Below are 20894 nucleotides of genomic sequence, written 5' to 3'. Positions count from 1 at the left end.
CACTGCCCTGGAATTCACAGGCAATCCTCCTCCTGGTCCTGAAACCAGGATCCATCTGGAATTTCTTTCTGAGATCAGCTACAGCCAAGGAGATTTTGCCACTCGCTGAGCCAATTCCACATCCAATTGGGGTGGGGTTGAGTGGGATGAAAGAAAGTTAGCTGTGATTTTACTCTTGTTTTTTAAAAAAAGGCTAGGGGCTTTTTCTGCGCCGTGAAGCCTGTCTATGATACCAAATATATTTTCTGAGTCATAATCCTGTTTGTGGTCAGGAGGGCCCCACCATGCAGGGGAGGAGGCTCCGTGGGCATGAATGTTTACAAGATTCCCTGTAGCAAGGACTCCCGATTAGTATTTCACTTGGCAAGTTTCTTTCCTGCTGAGATCTGCTTCCAGATTAGAAAGCAGGAGAGACCACTAGGGTCATCAGCAACTTCTTCACCAAGGCAGAACACGCCCTACAGGGAGTCCAGCTCTGGAATCTGCAGGAGTGGAAAGTTTTGGACAAACAAGCAGAACTCGTATTGCAACACTGTGATGCTGCCTGCATCTCTCCGATTCCTCCTCATCACCCACCCCCCAAAAACCTCCTGCATCTCATCTGCCCTGAGTGGCTAGAACAAAACAAAGCAAACCAGGGCTCGAAAAACTACGCCAACCAGTTAGATGACCGGATGCACTTAGTCAGGCTTAAAACTATCCCAACTAAATCAGCACAGTGAGAGAGTTAAGACCAATGTAATAAATTTAAAGAGTTTCTTTGAATGACTGAATATCTGAATCCAGGTAATTGGTGGTGTTATACCAGTGGTGAAATTCATTTTTTTTAAATTACCGGTTCTGTGGGCGTGGCTTGATGGGCTTGGCAGGGGAAGGATTCTGCAAAATCTCTATCCCTACCCCACTCTGGCGCTAGCCAGAGGTCGTATTTGCCGGTTCTATGAACTACTCAGAATTTCTGTTACTGGTTCTCCAGAATCTGCTGTCAGAACCTGCTGAATTTCACCCCTGTGTTATACCCTTACTTACCTTATACTTAATAAGCCTTAATGACCATAACATAAAATAAGCAGTACAGTCTGGTTTTGCTCAAGTCCTACTATTTCTACTAATTTCCCCCCTATTACTAGGTATTGTAGTCCTTGGTTAAAAACGATTGTTCTAAGTATGGTAGTGAATGAATGGTAGTTGCAGTCAGTATCTGAGGTACGGCTGTTGCAACATCCTTGCAATTATGTGATCAGCATTTGGGATCTTGGCAACCAACCAGAGGTGGGTTCCTACCAGTACGGCACAGTTCGGCTGAATAGGTAGTAACTCTGGTGGACACCGACTGTGCCGGTTCTATCCTTGGCGATGCCATCTTGATTTTCTGTTCTGCACATGCACAGAACAATCTTCATTGAAAAAATGTAATCCCCCCCTTTTAAATATTGTGTGCATGTACAGACCGTTTTAAGTGCAAATGTGCATGCGTGCAGAGCAAGCGAAGCGAGCCTGCACACACAAATTTTTTGGAGCGCCGAACCGGTAATAATGGCTGCAGGAACCCACTCCTGAAACCAACCCACACTTACAACTGCAAGGCCATTCAACTCTCCCCATTTATTTCCTCCCCATCTCTGCCCTTTTGGCCACCCGCCACCCTGCCACTCTGGGTTTTACTGCCCTGCCACTTCCGAATGACTTTCTCCATTTTCTTCCTCCTGCAGCTGATGAGGTGGTTTGGCCTTTGCAAGGCAGCTGCTGCCTGCACCAGGCCTTCTTCCTGATGCTGAGTGTGCCCTTGTGCAAATTGTCTGAAGCTTTGTCCAAATGACACACAGCCTTCTTGTGAGGCTTTTGAAGGTTTCAGAGCCTTCAACAAGGCTGCATACATTTCTTCTTTCAGGAAGAAAGTCTGGTGCATCTAGCCGCTGCCTTGCTGGTGATTCAGGTGATCCCGAAATCTCTTTATCAGCAATGGAAAGAAGATGGCAGTGAAGGTCAGCTGTGGGTGGCAAGGCTTAGCAAGGCCAGCAGAGGGCAGGATAGCAGAACTGGCAGAGGAGGATGTCCAAAAGACCAGAGATGTGGGGAGTGGGAGAGATAGTTGGTTGGGGGAGTCAAAGAGGAGGTAGTCCCTTACATTACTGAAGTTCAGGGTTGGGCGGGACAAAGCTGGGAATGGTTTGGAACAGGTTTCTCCAACCTTGGCAACTTTAAGACTTGTGGACTTCAACTCCCAGAGTTCCTCAGCCAGCAGCTGCTGGCTGAGGAACTCTGGGAGTTGAAGTCCACAAGTCTTAAAGTTGCCAAGGTTGGAGACCCCTGGTTTCCCCTGCAAGGATTTCTGTCACTAAGCAATGAAGTCACCTGATATCACACTTTATCACGCATTGCTAGGAAATAGAAATTCCAGTATCAATAACCTAGGGCTACCTGTATTTATAGGGGATACTCTAAATCAGGCTGAAAAAATCTGGCCGGTTATTAGATGGTAAAATTAATGTTGCTTCTCTTGCCTTTCTACCTTCTACCAAAACCATCTGGATTTCTACAGAAACATTTTGTGAATGGAAGCCTTCCAAACAAAATATTTGTCTGTTATGCCAGCATATTTTTGTTGAATCTTATTCTGTCCCACATGGGGTAGGTTCATTTGCTTATTTTATTTTTATTCCATCTTCATTTTTGGGTCTGCTCAGAGTAGTCTAGGTTCCTACCCAGGGGTGAAATTCAGCAGGTTCTGAAGAACCGGTAGCGGAAATTTTGAGTAGTCCGGAGAACCGGCAAATACTACCTGTGGCTGGTCCCAGAGAGGGGTGGGAATAGAGATTTTGCAATATCCTTCCTCCGGGAGTGGAGATTTTGCAGTATCCTTCCCCTGCCACACCCACCAAGCCACGCCCACAGAACCAGTATTAAAAAAAATGAATTTCACTACTGTTCCTACTTCCTATGATGTGTCCTGCCAAAGAAAACAAATTATCATCTGATGTACATGATCATCCCCTCTGCTGGTAAGATTACGCCCCACTCCCAGAGTGACATGGGTCGCTTTAGTGCCAAATTCCGTAGTGGCCCACTATGTGTTCAAAACGTTGCCATCTTTGCTAGTTTCACCATACGGCTACTGGTTGTAGCTCTTCCGTGAGCAGCCTTGCAGTATGATGAGGTATGTTGGGAGAAAGTGGGTTGATAAATGTAGCTGAGGAGCTCAGGTTGAAATGGTCTTGGAAGGCAACTAGTGATCAGAACAAGGGGAGCCATCATTGCCTCTTCATCTATTAGTTAGTTGTAGGAAAACACTAGCCTAAAATTAAATAACAGAACAACAGACTTGGAAGGCATCTTGGAGCTCTTCTTCTCCAACCCCCTGCATAAGCAGGAGACTCTATACCAGGGGTGTCAAACTCAAGGCTCTGGGCCCAGATCTGGCTGATAGGGTGCTTAGATCTGGCCCATGGGGCTGCCCTGGAAACAGTGACCAGCCTGCAGTAGCCCTGGCAGCAAAAATGGACCTTGGGAGGACTGCATGTGGCCCTCCAGACCTTCATTTTTGCCGGCAGAGGGTTGCAGGAGGTTGTCACAGCTGAAAACGGAGCTCGGGAGCCTGTTTTCGCTGGCAGAGTGCTCAGGCTGCCACAGACTCTGACACGAATGATGTCAAGCTGACCACACCCACGCTGGTCACATCGACCCCAGCCCTCCAAAGTCAAACACAACCCTGATGCGGACCTCAATTTTATTATTATATTGTTGTAAATTTTTTGTGTTTTAAATCTTGACGTGGGGATTGTTTGGGGGAGTGCATGGGTATGTATGATTCGGAGGACCTGCCGGGAGATGTGGGGGCCATGGGGGTGGTTGGGGGGACCAGAGACACGGGAGAGGGTTGGGGTATTACGGTCGTAACAGGGAGGGGCAGATACGGCGGGGACTTTAGGGCAGGCCATTACCGGGGAAGGAGGGTTCGCTATATTACAGAGATCCCTCCTTCCGGCCCTTTAAGTCCCACTCCGAGACCAGATGGCGCAAGTAGTCAGGACCCTGGTCTCAGGCTGTTGTCGCTAAATGCCAGGTCTGTAGTACATAAAGCTCCTCTCGTCCGGGACTTAATTTTAGACGAGAGGGCAGACCTGGCATGTATTACTGAAACCTGGCTGGGCCCAGAGGGAGGAGTCCCCCTTGTAGAGCTGTGCCCAGAAGGATTTCAGGTGCTACATCAGCCGAGAGCCCAGGGAAGGGGTGGGGGTGTGGCCATTGTTATCCGGGAGTCGTTAGTTCCTCGTAGGGTCCCTGCTCCGGAGCTTGTCGGGTGTGAGTCTCTGCTGATAAAGTTGGACCTTAAGGGTCAAGTGGGCTTGCTGTTAACGTACCTGCCTCCCAACAGCATTGCAGCAGCCCTCCCCTCGCTCCTCGAGTCAGTAGCCGAGCTGGCAGTTGAGTTCCCTAGGTTGATGGTCCTGGGGGACTTTAATTTGCCATCGCTCGGTGAAAACTCTGATGGGGCGCAGGAGTTCATGGCTTCCATGACAGCCATGGGCTTGACCCAAGTAATTCAGGGCCCAACCCATTCGGCGGGGCACATGCTCGACCTCGTATTTCTCTCGGAGCAGTGGATTTGTGATCTTGGTCTGAGGGGTAATGACATCATACCCCTGTCGTGGTCAGACCACTGCCTACTGAGGCTCGACTTTCGGAGACCAAACCCCCACTGTAGGGAGGAGGAACCGACCAGGTGGTTCCGCCCCAGGCGACTTATGGAACCGTTAAGGTTCCAGACGGAGCTTGGGGTTATTCCTGACACTTTCGCCCACAGTCCGGTAGAGACTCTGGTTGCTGCTTGGCACTCAGCAGCATCGGAGGCTCTCGACCGGATTGCGCCACTGCGGCCCCTCCGAGGCAGCGGATCCCGGAGACCTCCTTGGTTCACCGAGGAACTCCGGGAGATGAAGCGCCGGAGGAGACGCCTAGAGCACCGATGGAGGTCCGATAAGTCCGAATCGAGCCGAGCGATGGTAACCACCTGCACCAAGGAATACACCAGGGCACTTAGGGCAGCTAAAAGATCCCACATAGCCACCTTGGTTGCGTCCGCTGAGTCCCGCCCAGCCGCCCTGTTTAGGATAACCCGCTCCCTACTGAATAAAAGGGAAGCGGGGGAACCCTTGCAGGGCAGAGCTGAGGATTATGCCCAATTCTTAGCGGACAAAATTGCTCGGTTTCGGTCGGACTTGGACTCCTCCCCCGCAGTTCCAGCCGAGGCACAGGAGGATCAGGTAGAACATCTCTGGGTTGAGTTTCAGGATGTTACCCCCGGGGATGTGGACAAGGCCATGAGGGCTGTAAGTGCCTCCACCTGTGTACTGGATCCGTGTCCCTCATGGCTGGTTACTAACAGCAGTGAGGTGACACGAGGCTGGATCCAGGCGGTTGTTACCGCCTCTCTCCGGGAGGGGAACTTCCCCGCCTCACTGAAAGCGGCGGTGGTGAGACCCCTCCTAAAGAAACCATCTCTGGATCCAGCTGTTCTTAATAACTATTGCCCAGTCTCCAACCTTCCCTTCCTTGGGAAGGTTGTTGAGAAGGTGGTGGCCTTCCAGCTCCAACGGTCCTTGGAGGAAGCAAACTATCTTGACCCCTTCCAGTCAGGCTTCAGACCCGGTTACAGCACTGAAACCGCTTTGGTCGCATTGACCGATGATCTCTGGAGAGCCAGAGATGGAGGACATTCCTCCATCCTGGTCCTCCTAGACCTCTCAGCGGCTTTCGATACCATCGACCATGGTATCCTTCTGCGACGACTGCGGGAGGTGGGAGTGGGAGGCACCGTGTTGCGGTGGTTCTCTTCCTACCTCTCGGACAGGTCGCAGTCGGTGTTAGTGGGGGGGCAGAGATCGTCCCCTAGGCCCCTAACATATGGGGTGCCTCAGGGCTCGGTCTTATCCCCCCTACTATTCAACATCTACATGAAACCGCTGGGAGAGATCATCCACAGGCACGGGATCAGATACCATCAATATGCGGACGATACTCAACTGTATCTGTCCGCCCCGTGCCAACTCAATGAAGCGGCTGACGTGATGAACCGAGGCCTCGAAGCCGTTATGGACTGGATGAGGGTTAACAAGCTTGTACTCAACCCAGAAAAGACCGAGTGGCTGTTGTGCTTCCCTCCCAAAGATTCGATCAATATTCCATCAATCAGGCTGGGGGGTCAAACTCTATACCCCTCAGAGAGGGTTCGCAACTTGGGAGTCCTCCTGGACCCACAGCTGTCGTTTGACCACCACTTGACGGCTGTGACCAGGGGGGCATTCGCCCAGGTTCGCCTGGTGCGCCAGTTGCGGCCCTACCTGAATCGGGAGGCTCTCACAACAGTCACCCGGGCCCTTGTGACCTCTAGGCTGGAATACTGCAATGTGCTCTACATGGGGCTGCCCTTGAAGAGCATCCGGCGACTTCAGCTAGTACAGAACGCGGCCGCGCGAGTGATTGTGGGTGCACCTCGGTTCACCCACATAACACCTATCCTCCGCGAGCTGCGCTGGCTACCTGTCGATCTCCGGATGCGCTTCAAGGTGCTATTAGTCACCCATAAAGCCCTTCATGGCAGTGGATCTGGATACTTGAGAGACCGCCTTCTGCCAATTACCTCCCTGCGACCAATAAGATCCCATAGATTAGGCCTCCTCCGTATTCCATCGGCCAGCCAGTGTCGGCTGGCAACTACAAGGAGGAGGGCCTTCTCAGTAGTAGCCCCGACCCTTTGGAACGAACTCCCCGTGGAGATTCGTACCCTCTCCACCGTCCAGGCCTTCCGCATAGCCCTTAAGAACTGGCTAGCCCGTCAGGCCTGGGGACAAGGTTAGCCGCCCCTCCCGAATGAAGAATGTATGTTGTTGAATATTTTATTATATGTTTCTCTGTTAATGTTTGTCTTCCCCCTCCCTTGATTTTATGTGAGCCGCCCTGAGTCCCCTCAGGGAAAAGGGCAGCCTACAAATATTAATAAAATACTAAATACTAAAAATACTACTCAATGAAATCGAGTTTGACGCCCCTGCTCTGTATTATTCTGGACAAATGACTGCCTATCCCCGGGATGGCAAACCTATGGCACGCATGTCATAGGTGGCACATGGAGCCATTTGTCAGGGCACATGAGGCATTGCCCTGTCAGCTGGCCAGCACGCATGTGTGCACCGGCCACCTGAGTTCGGCTTTTTTCAAAGCCATTTTTCGCCCTCCCCAGGCTCCAGAGGCTTTACAGGAGCCTGGGGATAGCGAAAACAGCCTCCCCACCCCCGGAGGCCCCCCGGAGGCTTCAGGAGCTTCTCTGAAGCCTCTGGAGCACAAAAAACCAGCCTTATGGGCAAACCGGAAGTTCGGGAACAGACTTCAGGTTTGCTCGTAGGGTCGTTTTTAGTCCTCCGGAGGCTTCAGGGAAGCCTCCTGAAGGTCCCTGAAGCCTCTGGAGGGCCTTTGGGGGGGGGCTGTTTTCGCCCTCCCCAGGCTCCTATAAAGCCTCTGCATGACCCCCACTGTGCTCCCCCCCTGTATGGCACGCGAGCCAAAAAAGGTTCGCCATTGCTGGTCTAGCCTCTTCTTAAAAACTTCCAATCATGGAGCACCCACAGCTTCTAAAGGTAAACTGTTCCACTGGTTAATTGTTCCCATTGTCCGGAAATTTCTTAGTTCTAGGTTGCTTCACTTCTTGATAATTTCCCAACCACTGCTTCTTCTCCTGCCTTCTGGTGCTTTGGGAAATAGGTGTACTATGACTACAGCATTTCGCTTGTTAAATTTAGTCACTTTGTCAAAGAATGAAATAAAATTTGCTTTGTGTCATCTGTTTTTGGCAAATCTATGTTGGCTTCTGGTTATAACTTTTCTTGCTTTCTAGGTGGTTCACAGATCTGTTGTTTGGTTATCTTTTTCCAGGCTATTCCCAGGTGTTGATGTCAGGCTGATTGGCCTATAGCCATGATGGCGAAACTCTGGCACGTACCAGAGGTGGCCCACAGTGCCCCCTCTGTGGGCATGTGAGCCATCAACCCAGTTCAGCTCTACTGCGTATGCATGTGTGCCTCCTGTCTGCCAGCTGGTCTTTGGGTCTCTGCTGCACATGCAAGGGAAGTGTGGGTGGCTGTGTGCACATGTACAAGGGCGGGGCCTTGTGGAGAGGCGCACACACCTGGGGGGCACATGTGCATGCATGGGGCCTGGGCACGGGGGGGGCACATGCACATTGCATTTTGGGGGTTTGGGTGCACGTGCGCACATTCACACACAGGAAAAGTTTAGCCATCACTGGTCTATAGTTTTCTGTCCATTTCTTTTTCGAAAATGCCTGCCAGCTTCTTTGGAATTCTGCGTTCTAATCCCTCTGCTCCTGGTGATTTGAACTCATCTAGGATGGACAGACGTTCATGAATCCCATTAGACAAGGCAGGCTGCTGCAAGGCAGAGAAGTCCACATTTATTTATCTACTTATTTCATTTCAGGTTTATATGACTTCCTAATTCACATTGGGCAACATACCTCTATTAAAAACAAACCACAATGTTCCAACAAAAATGCTATTACAAATGCAGGATCACACAGCCAGGGCATAACAACCTGTGTTCCACTTCCCAAGGGGAACTCATGTGACATTCCGACTCCAGTGCCTGAGGGTTTCCAAAGCTTTCCTGGAAGCTAAGAGGGTCAAGAGCAGTTGAATCTTAAGTAGTGGGGTGGGGGTGGGGGAGGAAGGAGAAGAGGTCATGCTTGTGAGATATTGTCACAAGACTTAGGTAGGCCTCAAGCATTCATTTAGCAACTGTTTGAAGTTCAACAGAACTGAAAAAAGTGACTTATGACTGGTCCTTGTTTGCTTTTAAAACCACTGCAGTGTCCACATTCAAAATTTGGATGCTTGGCAACCAGTATGCATCTACAACAGTTGCAGCATTTGGGGGGGTCACATAACTGATGTTTGTGAGCTTTCCAGCTGGCTTCTGATAAACATAGTCAATGGGAGAAGCTGGATTCACTAACAACTGAAGTGATTTGCTTAACAGCCGTGGCAAAAACAGTCAAAGTATTTCTAGCAGGAATACCAGATTCTATAACAGCTTTGTTCCCTAATCTGGTAAACTCGCAAGATCCTTGACATGTATCGCTATATATCCAAACCAGACTGTGTTGTTTCTCCGTGTCATATAATATACTATATGCATAATTCTGTATTTATTTATTTGGTCGTGTTTATGTAGTGTATATTCCTGGAGATGGGGACCCTTTGAGAGTTGTATGCATCGAAATTTCATTTTAGTGTATGCCGGTTACTATACATGAAAAGTGACAATAAATCAGTGGTGGGATTCAGCCAGTTCGCACCTATTCAGGAGAACCGGTTGGTAACTTCCTAAGTAGTTCAGAGAACCGATTGTTGGAAGAAATCTCCTTTTGTTTTTTTCCACCTTACAGGGCTAATCCTGTAAGGAAGGCAGGAAGGAAACTATTCAGATGTTTCTAGCCTAATCTTTATTGACCTGCTTACAGAAATTGCCTTATTACATTGTAACAGCTAAGGCAAAGCGCCCATCGACCCGAGTGACCTTGAGTTGGCCACACCCACCCAGTCACATGACCACTGAGCCCCACCTACCCAGATGGTCATTAGGGCAGAGAACCAGTTGTTAAATTATTTGAATCCCACCACTGCAATAAATGTATTCTAAGTCATAAAATCAGATGTGATTTGCTTAACAACTGTCTTGCTTAGCAACAGAAATTCTGGTCCCAACTGTGGTCATAAGTTGAATATTACTTGTACCTCCTAGGTCTTATTAGATGCATTGTTCCAGGTAAGGGATCTAGAGATGCCCACTTTATTGCAGTGTATGGGATAGGCAGAAATACCCAGCAGGAAAAGCTGGGTGGAGATTGTCTTTCTGGGCAGACAATTACTTTGCCTGTTCTTACCCTGCAGAAAAACTGTGGGGCCAAAAACAAGCACTTGGCCAAGTCTATGTTGGACTCACTCCTTGGCATGAACTAATGAAATGCAGCTGAAACACTGATAAGTCAATCACATCTGGAGCCAAGCTAATATGTATGGCTCAGAATATTATAAGATAGACAGCTGTATTTTTAAGCAAATAGGTGATTTCTTTTTTCCACGTTCATAAAATAAATAATGTTCTTTTTAATACATCTTTTAAAAAGCATAAATCCCTTTGAACCTATTACAAAAACTTTATTTTCCACTTCTTCCATTTAGAAATTGAGTTCTAAATTCGGAGGGAGAAGGGGGAAACTCCCTCCCTCCAACTTATTGATATATTCAAGCAAACTCAGTACAGGATGGTATATTGGTATATATGAAAATTAGCAACTTTAATTTTCTCTGGAGACCTTCCTGGCCCCCAGTGCCGATGGCGGCCTTAAAAACGGATAGTAAACAACTATACTTACACCCTTGCTTACGTAACTGCATAACCAGTTTCAGGCCAATTAGAAAACGGATTCATTTAAGCCAAGCCTTCGAATCTACAACCCGTGACACATTCCCTCCCTCGGCAGCCTTTTATGAATGAACTTTGGGCGCTCTTGTTTTTTTTATGAATGAGAGTTCCAACACTGAATGAATCTTGGAACACCTCGAGCTGATTGGCTGAAAGCATTCAAACCACGCCTTATTCCAATCGGGTTGAGGGACAAGTTGAGCCTTGATTGGTTGGGCGTGTCTCAGCAAGCCTAGGGAATTCCCCCCTCCTTTCTTTCATTCACAAAGTCAATGAAACAAAGAGAAACAGAAAAGAGTCTGTTTCTGTGAAAGAGGAAACGACTGCGGGCTAGAGGCGGGAGCAACTCCACACGACTCTGTTTTTTCGCGAAGCAGTATATTCTTCTTGTTTGAAATCAGCTGCCTTGAGGTGGGGGCCAGTAGGAAAGACCTGAACTGACCCTCCGCGTTTCCACTTTGAAGTGAGGTGAGGAAAATATAAGTTTTTAGAGAAACTCCTTTATTTCACATACTTTTTAAAAAGTTGGGGAGGGGGCGACGGACGAGGAGGATTTTAAAAAAAAAAGAGCTATGGGGCCTAGTGGGTGCTGGCGAAGCAGGGCTGCTTTTGTAGAGAGAATCATATCGCAAACACGGGCAAATAAGAAGATCTAAAGGTCGAAGCCTGGGGGAAAAGGGCAGCCGAAACAAACAGAGGGGTATCTGAAGCTGGAGAGATTTAAACCTAATCTTATTCCATATTGCAACGAAGTCTCACTGAAGTCAATGGGGCTTCCTCCCCAATACAAGATGCATAGGGAGGTGATTAATGAAGATTGGCTTCTTGAACTTGCGAAGAGGAGAAAAACTGGGCAGGAGTTGTTGGTAGGATTTAAACTCCTGTCCAGTGGGATGGGCAAAGCAGAGTCTGAGGGCGGGGTGGAGGAAATTATAGGGCTAAAGATGCAAATAATAATAATAATATCCAAGCACTCAGAAAAGGAGGAAGGGGAAAGGAGGACACTGCAGGAGCACAGAAGGGTGAGAAGGTTTGCAGAGGATCTGAGTTTTGAAAGTAGACTTTCGGTTAAGGATTGCATCCACCCTCCTTCATTAGGCATTTCGTTATGCTATCCCCTGCTGTACATTGCATCCATCTTCAAGATAGCACATGGCTCATAAAGGCTGGAAATGTGGGGAGTTGTAATCCCAACAGATCTGAAAGCGTCAGATTAAAGGACTTTTCTTCTGAGGAGGGGAACACCTTTTCAGTTTTGGCATTCCAACAGGCAAGAGTAACAGGAGGGTCAGGGGAAAAGGACCCGTGCCTTGGTAATCCGCTTAAGAGACCCTTCTTTCAGATGCTGCTGGAAATTGCATGCAATAAGGAACTTATCACAAGTAGCATTTTAAAAACTTCAATGTATTGATGCATCTTTCTTTCTTTCTTTACAGCTACCTGGTTGATATTTCATTTGCCCTCCATGTCTTTGAGAAAGTTGCATCCATGACTGATGGGAGGATGAAAGGATATTTGGACCAACAAGTGCCTTACACACAGGTTAGTGAGGGGCGGGAGTTTGCCCTTTAAGGCTTCTGTTTTTTTCTGAGCAGTAGTTTGAGCACCCGGTACAGTGGTCTGTCTTATATTAACTTTAGTGTTGTTTGTCTACTTACAGAAGCCAACAGGGAATGGAACTATGGACAGCAGAACTGTGATGGCTTCACGGAGGAAATCTATGGACCCAGGTATGCCCCATGTCCCAGATTCAGAAGGTGTGTGTGTGTGGGGGGGGGGCAGGGGCAGATATGGAGGGTATCAGAGGCGATCCTGTTCCAGAGTTTTCTAGCTTGAAGCCGCAACCTGATTTGGGAATGCAATGATGTCCCAGTGCAATCATGCTTTCTTTTTTGCAAACAGGGAATAACACAGTTTTATCATAGACCCAGATTCCCTAAAGATTAATGTCCAGCACATGATCCAAAAAAGACCATTTTTGGTTCTTTCATTTTGGATAACTGTGAAACTGACTTGAATAATCAAAAATGATGTTTCAGAAAATGTACCTTCCTTCTTTGCATAATCTTAGTCTGCAGCCTAGATGAGAGCACGTCATAATTGCTGCAATGCTTACCTAATGAACAGGATAAGTAATGTTTGGAGATCATCTCTTTGTCTTGGGAGAGCTACACCTTGAGGATACAGATTTTTTTTTTCAGAACCCTCTTGGTGAGAAGCAACTGTGTCTTGCTTCCATACTACAAAGTCCTTGGACCACAATCTAAGAGAATTCTCTTAAGAACCTCCATCTTCCTGACTGTTAGCCACCATATATAAAATATTTAAAAGGTTAACATTCTCTGTTTAGCTTGAATATTAATAATTGGGATTCTCTATTTAGCTTGAATATTGATAATTGGGATTTTTTAATGAGTTCAATGGGGACAGAAATGCCTTTTCTTTTTTTTCCTTTTAATTCTGGAAAAAGTTTGTTCTTAACAGCTTTGAAATGAATCTTCCATAATTCTGCAGTGGCTAAGGCATTGGATGCTTGCAGGCTGCATAGCTGCTTTCTATTTTAGTGAGACAGTTCTGAAAACATGGATTAGTTTAGAAAAATCAGTTTTACCTGACCAGCCTTTTTTCCTGTGGGACTAGAGTAATTGTGAAGAAACAGCTGCTAGGGTTGAGGAAAGAGCTCTTTTTATTACCATTTCAGAGAGGACTTAAACAACATTATTACTCAGTTTAGAGTTGGATGTTTTAGGATTGTGAGCTTGGAATAAAATGCCCTGAATTTAAGAATGTAGTGTCTTAAGGATTGCTCCTAGTGGGGCTATTTTGGTTAAAGGTTTGAAACAAAACTATTTTGTTTCATGACATCCTTAGATTATATTGGGCTTCCTTGCTATGTCCCTTTAATCCAGTGTTTCTCAACTTGAGATGGATGGACCTCAACTCCAGCTTGCTTCCTGGAGAATTCTGGAACTTGAAGGCCACCAGCTTCAAGCTGCCAAGATTGAGAAATGCTGTCTTAACTGTTTCTTTCAAACATTCTCCAGAACTACTGTTCAGTGATATCACATTCTGCTCTTTTCCTTGCAGATCTCTTCCTTGATCTAAGCCAGTTCCAGGAAACTTGGCTGACTGAAGGTAAGGCTATCTTACGGATCTTTCTTTGTTTGCTGCCTCCTTCCTTGTCATACCCATTATCATCATACTTTTAAGTATCTTTCCTTTTGCTTCCATCTGCTTTCAGTGTAACTGAGCCTGAGTAAATTCAAGAATATGAATGGCATCATTGTGTTGGTATTTGCTTATGAAAGGAACTTGGCAAAGGGCCTTCAAACTTTCCAGCCCTCTGGAGTGATGACTGTTGACCAGTGGAGCTCGGCTTCCCCCACTTGCAAAAACCCATGGAGCCCCTCCCTGCTTTAAAGCTTTTGAAGCAGGGTGGTTTGAAAATGGGACTTGCCTTAGAACCTTGTTGGTTTTCATTACTTCCTGCTCTTTCTTCCATTTTGATGAACATTAACCTGGGATGAGAAACTTCAAATCTGCCCATTCCCTAAGTGCCCAATTAAGATACATAGTAGCTAATTGCAGTTTAGAAATGGATTTTCTATTTTGTTCTTGAAAGTGTGGATCTGGGGACATGGCATTTTGAAAAGGTTACAGAGGCTATCTGTGTGTTTACTTTGCATGTATATTGTTCCTCTGCTTCACTGAAATTGGTGGAGCTCTCTGAAACCAGTGCAAAAATGGAGTTAAAGCGAGCAGCTGATCAGCAGTCATATTTTTTTGAAAAAAGTGTATAATATGGAAGAAGGAATTCCATATTCATGTATATGTTCCTGTATAATTCTTTTTTTTTTAAAAAAAAAGTTAAGTAAATACTGTACTTGTCAGCCCAATTGATATTCCAACACAGTTTGGTTAATGCTAAACTAAAGTGTTGCTAATAACTTCCTTTTTTTGCAGCTCTGCTGCCTAAAAATTGAGAATTTGCTATTGTGCCTGGGAAAATGAATATCCTAGAACACTGCATTTATTTTTGAAAGTAAACTTCATGGTTTTAATGAAAAAACTTGGAAAATCTCTATAACTCCAAATTGATCCAACTTAAGCAAGAACATGTAATTATAGAATTTTATTTCCTAATCTTAGTGTAAAATACAAAGACCACACTAATGTTATTGACTGCAAGAGGTAGGATATAGAATTGAAAACATGCACTGGTAGTCCTTAAAATCACAACCATAATTGAATCTGGAATTATGGTCATAGGTCATGTTGGTCATTAAGCAAATCACCATGTGACCATCCCTAATTTTAAAACTTTATTATTTATTTATTAAATATATTTATTAAATATATATATTTAAAAAAATAAATATATTTATTTTTTTGTGATGGCCATTAAACAAACCCATTGTCCCCAATCTGCTTTTTTTTTTTTTTTTTTTTTTTGCCAGAAACTGGAATAAATAGCACTTTCTAGTAAAAAAAGTTGTAAATCTTGGCCACATGACTGCAGGACATTGCAAACAGCTGTACATTTTGGATGGTTGTCTGAATTTCAAATTCAGGCTGTAAGTCAGTCATAACTTCAAACAATTCCTAAGCAACTGGTTATAAGTTGAGGACTTCACACACATAACCATGAAGACTAAATGCTTGCTTTCCTCCCTCTTTTCCTTAAAGGAGGAAAAAAAAAACCAAACAAAACCTGAACATGCTTAGAATTGGATTTGAATTCTGAGATCTTAAGATTTGCTGATTACAGCAAACGATTTAGAACAAAGACAGGAAAAATGAATTGTTTTTGTGGTTTCTTTTAAGTTACAATATCTTAAATAAAAATAAAATATTTTTTTTTCCAAATCAAGACTTTTCTTACACTTCATGGTGCATATTATTAGAAGTGGGAACAGTTTACTCTTTATTTTGATACTTTATATTTAAGTGATTTATATGGTTAAACAATCTAAACTAAGGTTCCTAGAAATGCTACCCCCCACCAATATTCATCTTCTTTGTTAAAAGAATTGAAACAGAATAATGTTAGTTCTGAAATCCAGATGTGTGAGATTTAAACACTCCTCATTCCCCTCCAACACAGTTGGTACTGGATTACCCCTCATCTAGAAGGAGCCAAATTGATAACCAAGTTCTTTTATATCCTTTAATGAGGATATTAACACTTTGGAACAGCTCAGCAGTTTTTTTTTAAAAAAAATAATAAAATAAAATAAAAACCTAGACTAATCTTCCGCAGACTAAAACAGAAGTTGCACCAAGCCATTATCTTGTTCATCGAGGCTTGCTGGAGAATTATCTACAAGTCACATGGTTTACAAAAGTAGATAATCATATGAGTTATCTAGCCATGCATATGCAAAGTTTAGAGCCAGTGAAACAAGATATGTTGATATATCCCTGGATTTCAGATCTAGATAAGTAAAAACTATTGCAAATAAACTGAAGCAATTGCATGCATGCATAATGCATGCATGCATAACTGCATTTTGAATATCAATCTAAGATTCTAATTGGATCTAGTGGAAGAGAGAGATTGCTCAAATCCAGTATTTTTCAATCTCAACAATTTTAAGGTATGTGGACTTCAACTCCCATAATTCTCCAACCAGCATGCTGGCTGGAAAATTCTTGAGAGAGTTGAAGTCCACAAGTTTTAACGTTGTTGAGATGGACAAACATTGCTCTACCCCTCTTTCCAAGGCCATTTAATATAAATCTTTGTTAAAAACTAACCTGTGAAGAAATGTTTGTTTGCATTTCTAAGTTACTTTCAGAGGAAGGAAGGTTCTTTACAGTTAGCATTAAAATACAAGTTACTGTTTGTTTCATCTTTTAAAAAAATCCCTTTAATGAAATGCACTAGCAGAGAAAGGCATGAAGCAATTTTACTTTTTCATTAACCTATTCATTTTATTTTAATTTTTAATTTATTAAACCAATTTGCCGCCTATCTCATTATGGGGCTACTCTAAGCAGCTTGCAACAATAAAAAGAAAGAAATGAAAAGAGTGGAAACAAAAGTAAGATAATGGAGCAATAAAATAGTGAAAAACCCACAATGAGAATATATATAGTCCTCGACTTACAACAGTTCATTTAGTGACCATTCAAAGTTACACAGCACTGAAAAAAAGTGACTTATGGTTGTTTTTCACACTTACAACCATTGCAGCACCCCCATGTGATCAAAATTCAGATGCTTGGCAACTGACTCACATTTATGACGGTTGCAGTGTCCAGAGGTCATGTGATCAGCTTTTGCTACCTGACAAAGTCAATGGGGAAGCCAGCTTCACTTAAGCATGTTACTGAGTTAACAACTGAAGTGATTCACTTAACAACAGTGGCAAGAAAAGTCGTAAAATGGGGCAAAACTCACTTAACAAAGAGCTTCACACTGGTGGCGGGGAGGTAGAGTCTGCATTCGACACTCAAAGCACGGCTTTCAAGGGGGTGGGTGTTGGTGATTCTCTGTAGTACTCAGTTAAGATTGCCTTACAATTTGAATAATCTTGCAGAAATTTTATTCTTGATCTATTGGGAAAGAGGATGCAAACCTATTTAGGAAAGATGTGCCAGGGAAGCTACTGTAAGAATAGAGATACGTGTTTGATGGGAGTGGTGGCCACAAGCCAAACCCACAGGGAGTGATGCCTATGCCGTGACTGCTACCTTTTATCCTTATTCAGCAAAGTGGAAACAGGTGGGGGTTTTTTATCTGTTTTTTTTTAAAAATTCTGCTCTGACAACATCAAAGGAAGGGAAGGCTGAGAGCTACTTTAGGGGATGCAGTGACTTGAATAAGGGGTGCCATCTAGCCACTTCTTAAATATGTCTTATCCTGTTTGCTTCCCAAATCCAGTCAAGTATGTTACTGAAGTTGATTGTGTGGTCCAGGTTGGGTGGTAGAATGTGCCGGAGTTTTATCTGAGAGTATAATTGTTTATCCTCATAAAAGGCATTCATAGCAGAGATGAGATGCCTTACTTGGATTTAGATGGGTGTGCTAAAGACTCTTAAATCATCTCTGCATGAGTTTGAAGCTTTATCTAAAATAAAAGAAGTGTAAAATTACATTAAAAACTGGTTGGAATAAAGACTTATCTAGCAAGACTTATCTAGCAATGGTCAAATTGATAGGAAGAAAGATTCTCCATTGCTTACTTCCAGTTTTAGACCAAAATCTGTATTTTATAATTGTATTTTCTTTAGCCTTTGGTAAAAGGTCTGGAGCCATTGATATTTTCCATGAATTATTTCCACAAATAAATTGAACAGATAAAGCATTTATTTATATCCCACCTGTATTACGTTTATAAACAACTCAAGGTGGCAGACATGTCTAATAATCGCCTTTCCTCCTATTTTCCCACAACAGCCCTGTGAGGTGGATTGGGTTGAGAAAAAGAGTGGCCCAAAATCACCAGGTTGATTTACATGGCTAAGGTGGGACTGGAATTGACAATCTCCCATTTTCTAGCCTCATGCCATAATCACTAAACCAAACTGGCTGATATCATCCCATGGGGATGATTAGTCTCATCCCTGTGCCTCAAACGTAAATGTGGATTTCTCTAATGTTTTTCCAATAGTTTGTGCAGCTGTGATCATCTTATCTCTGAAAAAAAATGTGTTTGGTTAACAAACTATGCATTTCGCTTTGTGTGAAAGGGTCTTGGCAGCCTTTTATCCTTTGCATGATGGCATTAAGGGGAAGAGGATAATTGTGCACTGGAAAATAATTGAAGAAAGGAGGGGATATTCTATGCAGTTTTTCTTTTCTCTCTCTCCCCTCCCTGCTTTTATCGTGCTGGTGTTTCCTACCCATTTATCTTGCAAAAGTCATCTTGGGGACCAAAGGGAGTAAAAACAGCTGTGAATGAAAGAACCATTGGCAATTATGAATGAGTTAAACGTTGCTTCTTTTCCTTAGAAAACTCAGATTTTCTGTGCAGACTATGGCTTCTTTAATTAATTCTCTGCTTTACTGTAGATTTCCTTAAATCTTGCCTTTTAAAAGTATGAGACTCCCATCAGCCCCAGCCAAGTGATTAACGATCTAGTGTGATGGGAGTTCAACATTTTGGGAGGTACAGACTTCCCTACAGTGGGTCAAGTGATATGTGCATGAATAGTGCTATATAAATAAAAATAATTCCCCTTTCTGCCAGAATATAATGCAAAAGAAGACAGACTGTCTGGGATTCACTGTAATACAATGGTAATTTTGTCCCTGGATCAGAAAGGGCTTAATTTTGAGATCATTTTAAAACTTGTTCTGCCACTTCTTCAGTATTTAACATTATATTTTGGTGCCTAGTAAATGTGTTTCAGCATTGCAGTTTTAATTGGCTCCAATCCAGAGTCTCATTGAGGTTAGTAAATGATTTAACAAATCATTCAGTAGAATACATAATAAATACGATATGTCATTCACCAGGCTGACCACATTTTATTTTTGTATTGTTTTTCGACAAAGAAAATGAAACTTAATGGACTATATTCCATAGAAATTATGACAGTATTATGATAATATATGCAGCGATAATGTACTGAAACATTGGCTGAAGTCATACATTACCCTAAAAACACAGGTTGTTTAAGCATGGTTTAATTAGTAAATAATAATGTATGCGATCACAGCATGCTAAATCCAAGCCAAATAAACTATATTACAGCTTAGAATAATATGTGAATGCAGCCATTGTTTTAAGTCAGCTTTGTTAATTGCAAGTAAGATTCAAAAGCAATTAATGTAAGCTGGAGAGAAACTAGAAATTTAATGAGGTGGATGATGAAACTTAATTGGGAAAATATTCAATTTATAAAATCATTGTTAGTGATTCCTCAACTTTCTCAGGGTTTTTGTAGAAGTGGCTAGGGAATTCTGGAATAATAGTCCTAACTGGTTACCAATCAATGGGTACTAAGTCATGATTTATTTATCCATGTTAATTGAATACACTGCATTTGGCTGCTTTCAAAAAACATACTGTATAAAGCATATATCATGGTTTACAACTGAAACTGGTTTTATATAATATGCTAAACTAGGGGTCACCAATATTTTGGACTCAGGGACCACTAAATGCATAATTTTAAATTTTAAACCACTAATATGATTTTTTTTAAAAAAAAGTTTTTAGTGCAATATAAAAAATGCAAATAATTTTTCTGCAGACCACCAAAATTTGCTCATGGACCACCAGTTGGTGACTGCTGCACTAAACAGAAATCAAACAAACCATTTTATGGCCTACATGTAAATCTATAAAATACCCGCTAAAAGAAGATATTTTTCCCCCAAGGAAGATCCTATGAATTTTTACTTAGCCTATGTTGGAATGTTTTCCCCTAACCTATTGCAACAAAGCATAAATGTATTTTTCAATCTCTGCTAAAGATATTTCTTCCACATAATAAGACCTTTAGTTACATTCATTTACTGCCACAAGTCAGAATTTTTAGGGTTAGTGGCCTAGTAGCCTTGGGCCTACGACCATAATTTAGTCTGGAATTAATACGTACGTTGCATTGGTCATTTTATGATCTTTTTTGGGTATGGGTGGGTTGATCATAAAATAAACAGGTTGGTTGTTAGCAAACACAATGGTCATTAAATATAAAACAATGCCCATTACACCCACTTGGCATCTTTTTCCAGAAACCAGAAGCAAACATTGTTTTCTTGCAAAAAATATGATACATTGCAATCATGTGAATGTAGAATGCTACAAATATCTACAAATGCAGACCGATTACCAAGCGCCTGAAATGTGATCATGGGGATCTAGGCTGGCTGTGGCAACTTCAAAACTGGATTGTAAATAGCTTTGGGAAGGTCCATCATAACATTGACTGGCTGTAATTCCAGGACTACCCGTACATTAATCTACTATGAGTACACCATGCCAACCCCAAAACAGTCTGTTGTAGCTCAGCCCTCAGCCAATCTGGGGAAAAGGCTGACATTTGAAACTGCTATGATAAAAAACAATACCATGGAAACACCTGAATTAGTTGTTTGTGTAGGATTGGTAAGCAATCACATAAATATGCTATTACGAATCTCTTTGTGTCTCTGCTCTTGATTTTGGTATCTAGAGCAGATCTTGTCCACTATTTTCCCCTCTGCTCAGGACTTCTTCCAAAAGTAGATTCTGCACAGAAAAATATTGCATCTGAAAAAAAGTTGGGACTTAGTAAATTTTTCTTCTTTATTAAGAATAATGTTTCATTACAAAGTGTTACTAAAGAATCTTTTGCTGAGAGGCCACATCTGAGTAACAATTGGATGGTGTAATTTCAAAAGAGAGATTATCATTTTCTGCTTCATCTTAAACTGTTTTGTAGGCAGTCTTTTGTATAAC

The 20894-nt window shown here is 43.2% G+C and overlaps 1 protein-coding gene across 2 annotated transcripts in view; it reads left to right on the top strand.

Annotated features, from left to right (window-relative positions):
- The first annotated feature begins 10788 nt into the window (after window positions 1-10788).
- ETV4 (ETS variant transcription factor 4) overlaps window positions 10789-20894 on the top strand; it is a 46051-nt gene continuing 35945 nt past the window's right edge. For both annotated transcript variants that reach the window (XM_032237852.1, XM_032237851.1), the window contains exons 1-4: window positions 10789-10968; window positions 11937-12042; window positions 12161-12230; window positions 13588-13635. In XM_032237852.1, coding sequence (XP_032093743.1) covers window positions 11989-12042; window positions 12161-12230; window positions 13588-13635 — 172 coding nt within the window. In that variant the 5' untranslated portion in view covers window positions 10789-10968; window positions 11937-11988. The remainder of the gene's footprint in view (window positions 10969-11936; window positions 12043-12160; window positions 12231-13587; window positions 13636-20894) is intronic.

This window comes from Thamnophis elegans, chromosome Z, assembly GCF_009769535.1.
Source record: "Thamnophis elegans isolate rThaEle1 chromosome Z, rThaEle1.pri, whole genome shotgun sequence".
In the NCBI taxonomy this organism is placed as follows: Eukaryota; Metazoa; Chordata; class Lepidosauria; order Squamata; family Colubridae; genus Thamnophis; species Thamnophis elegans.
This window is presented reverse-complemented; position numbering and strand designations above follow the sequence as displayed.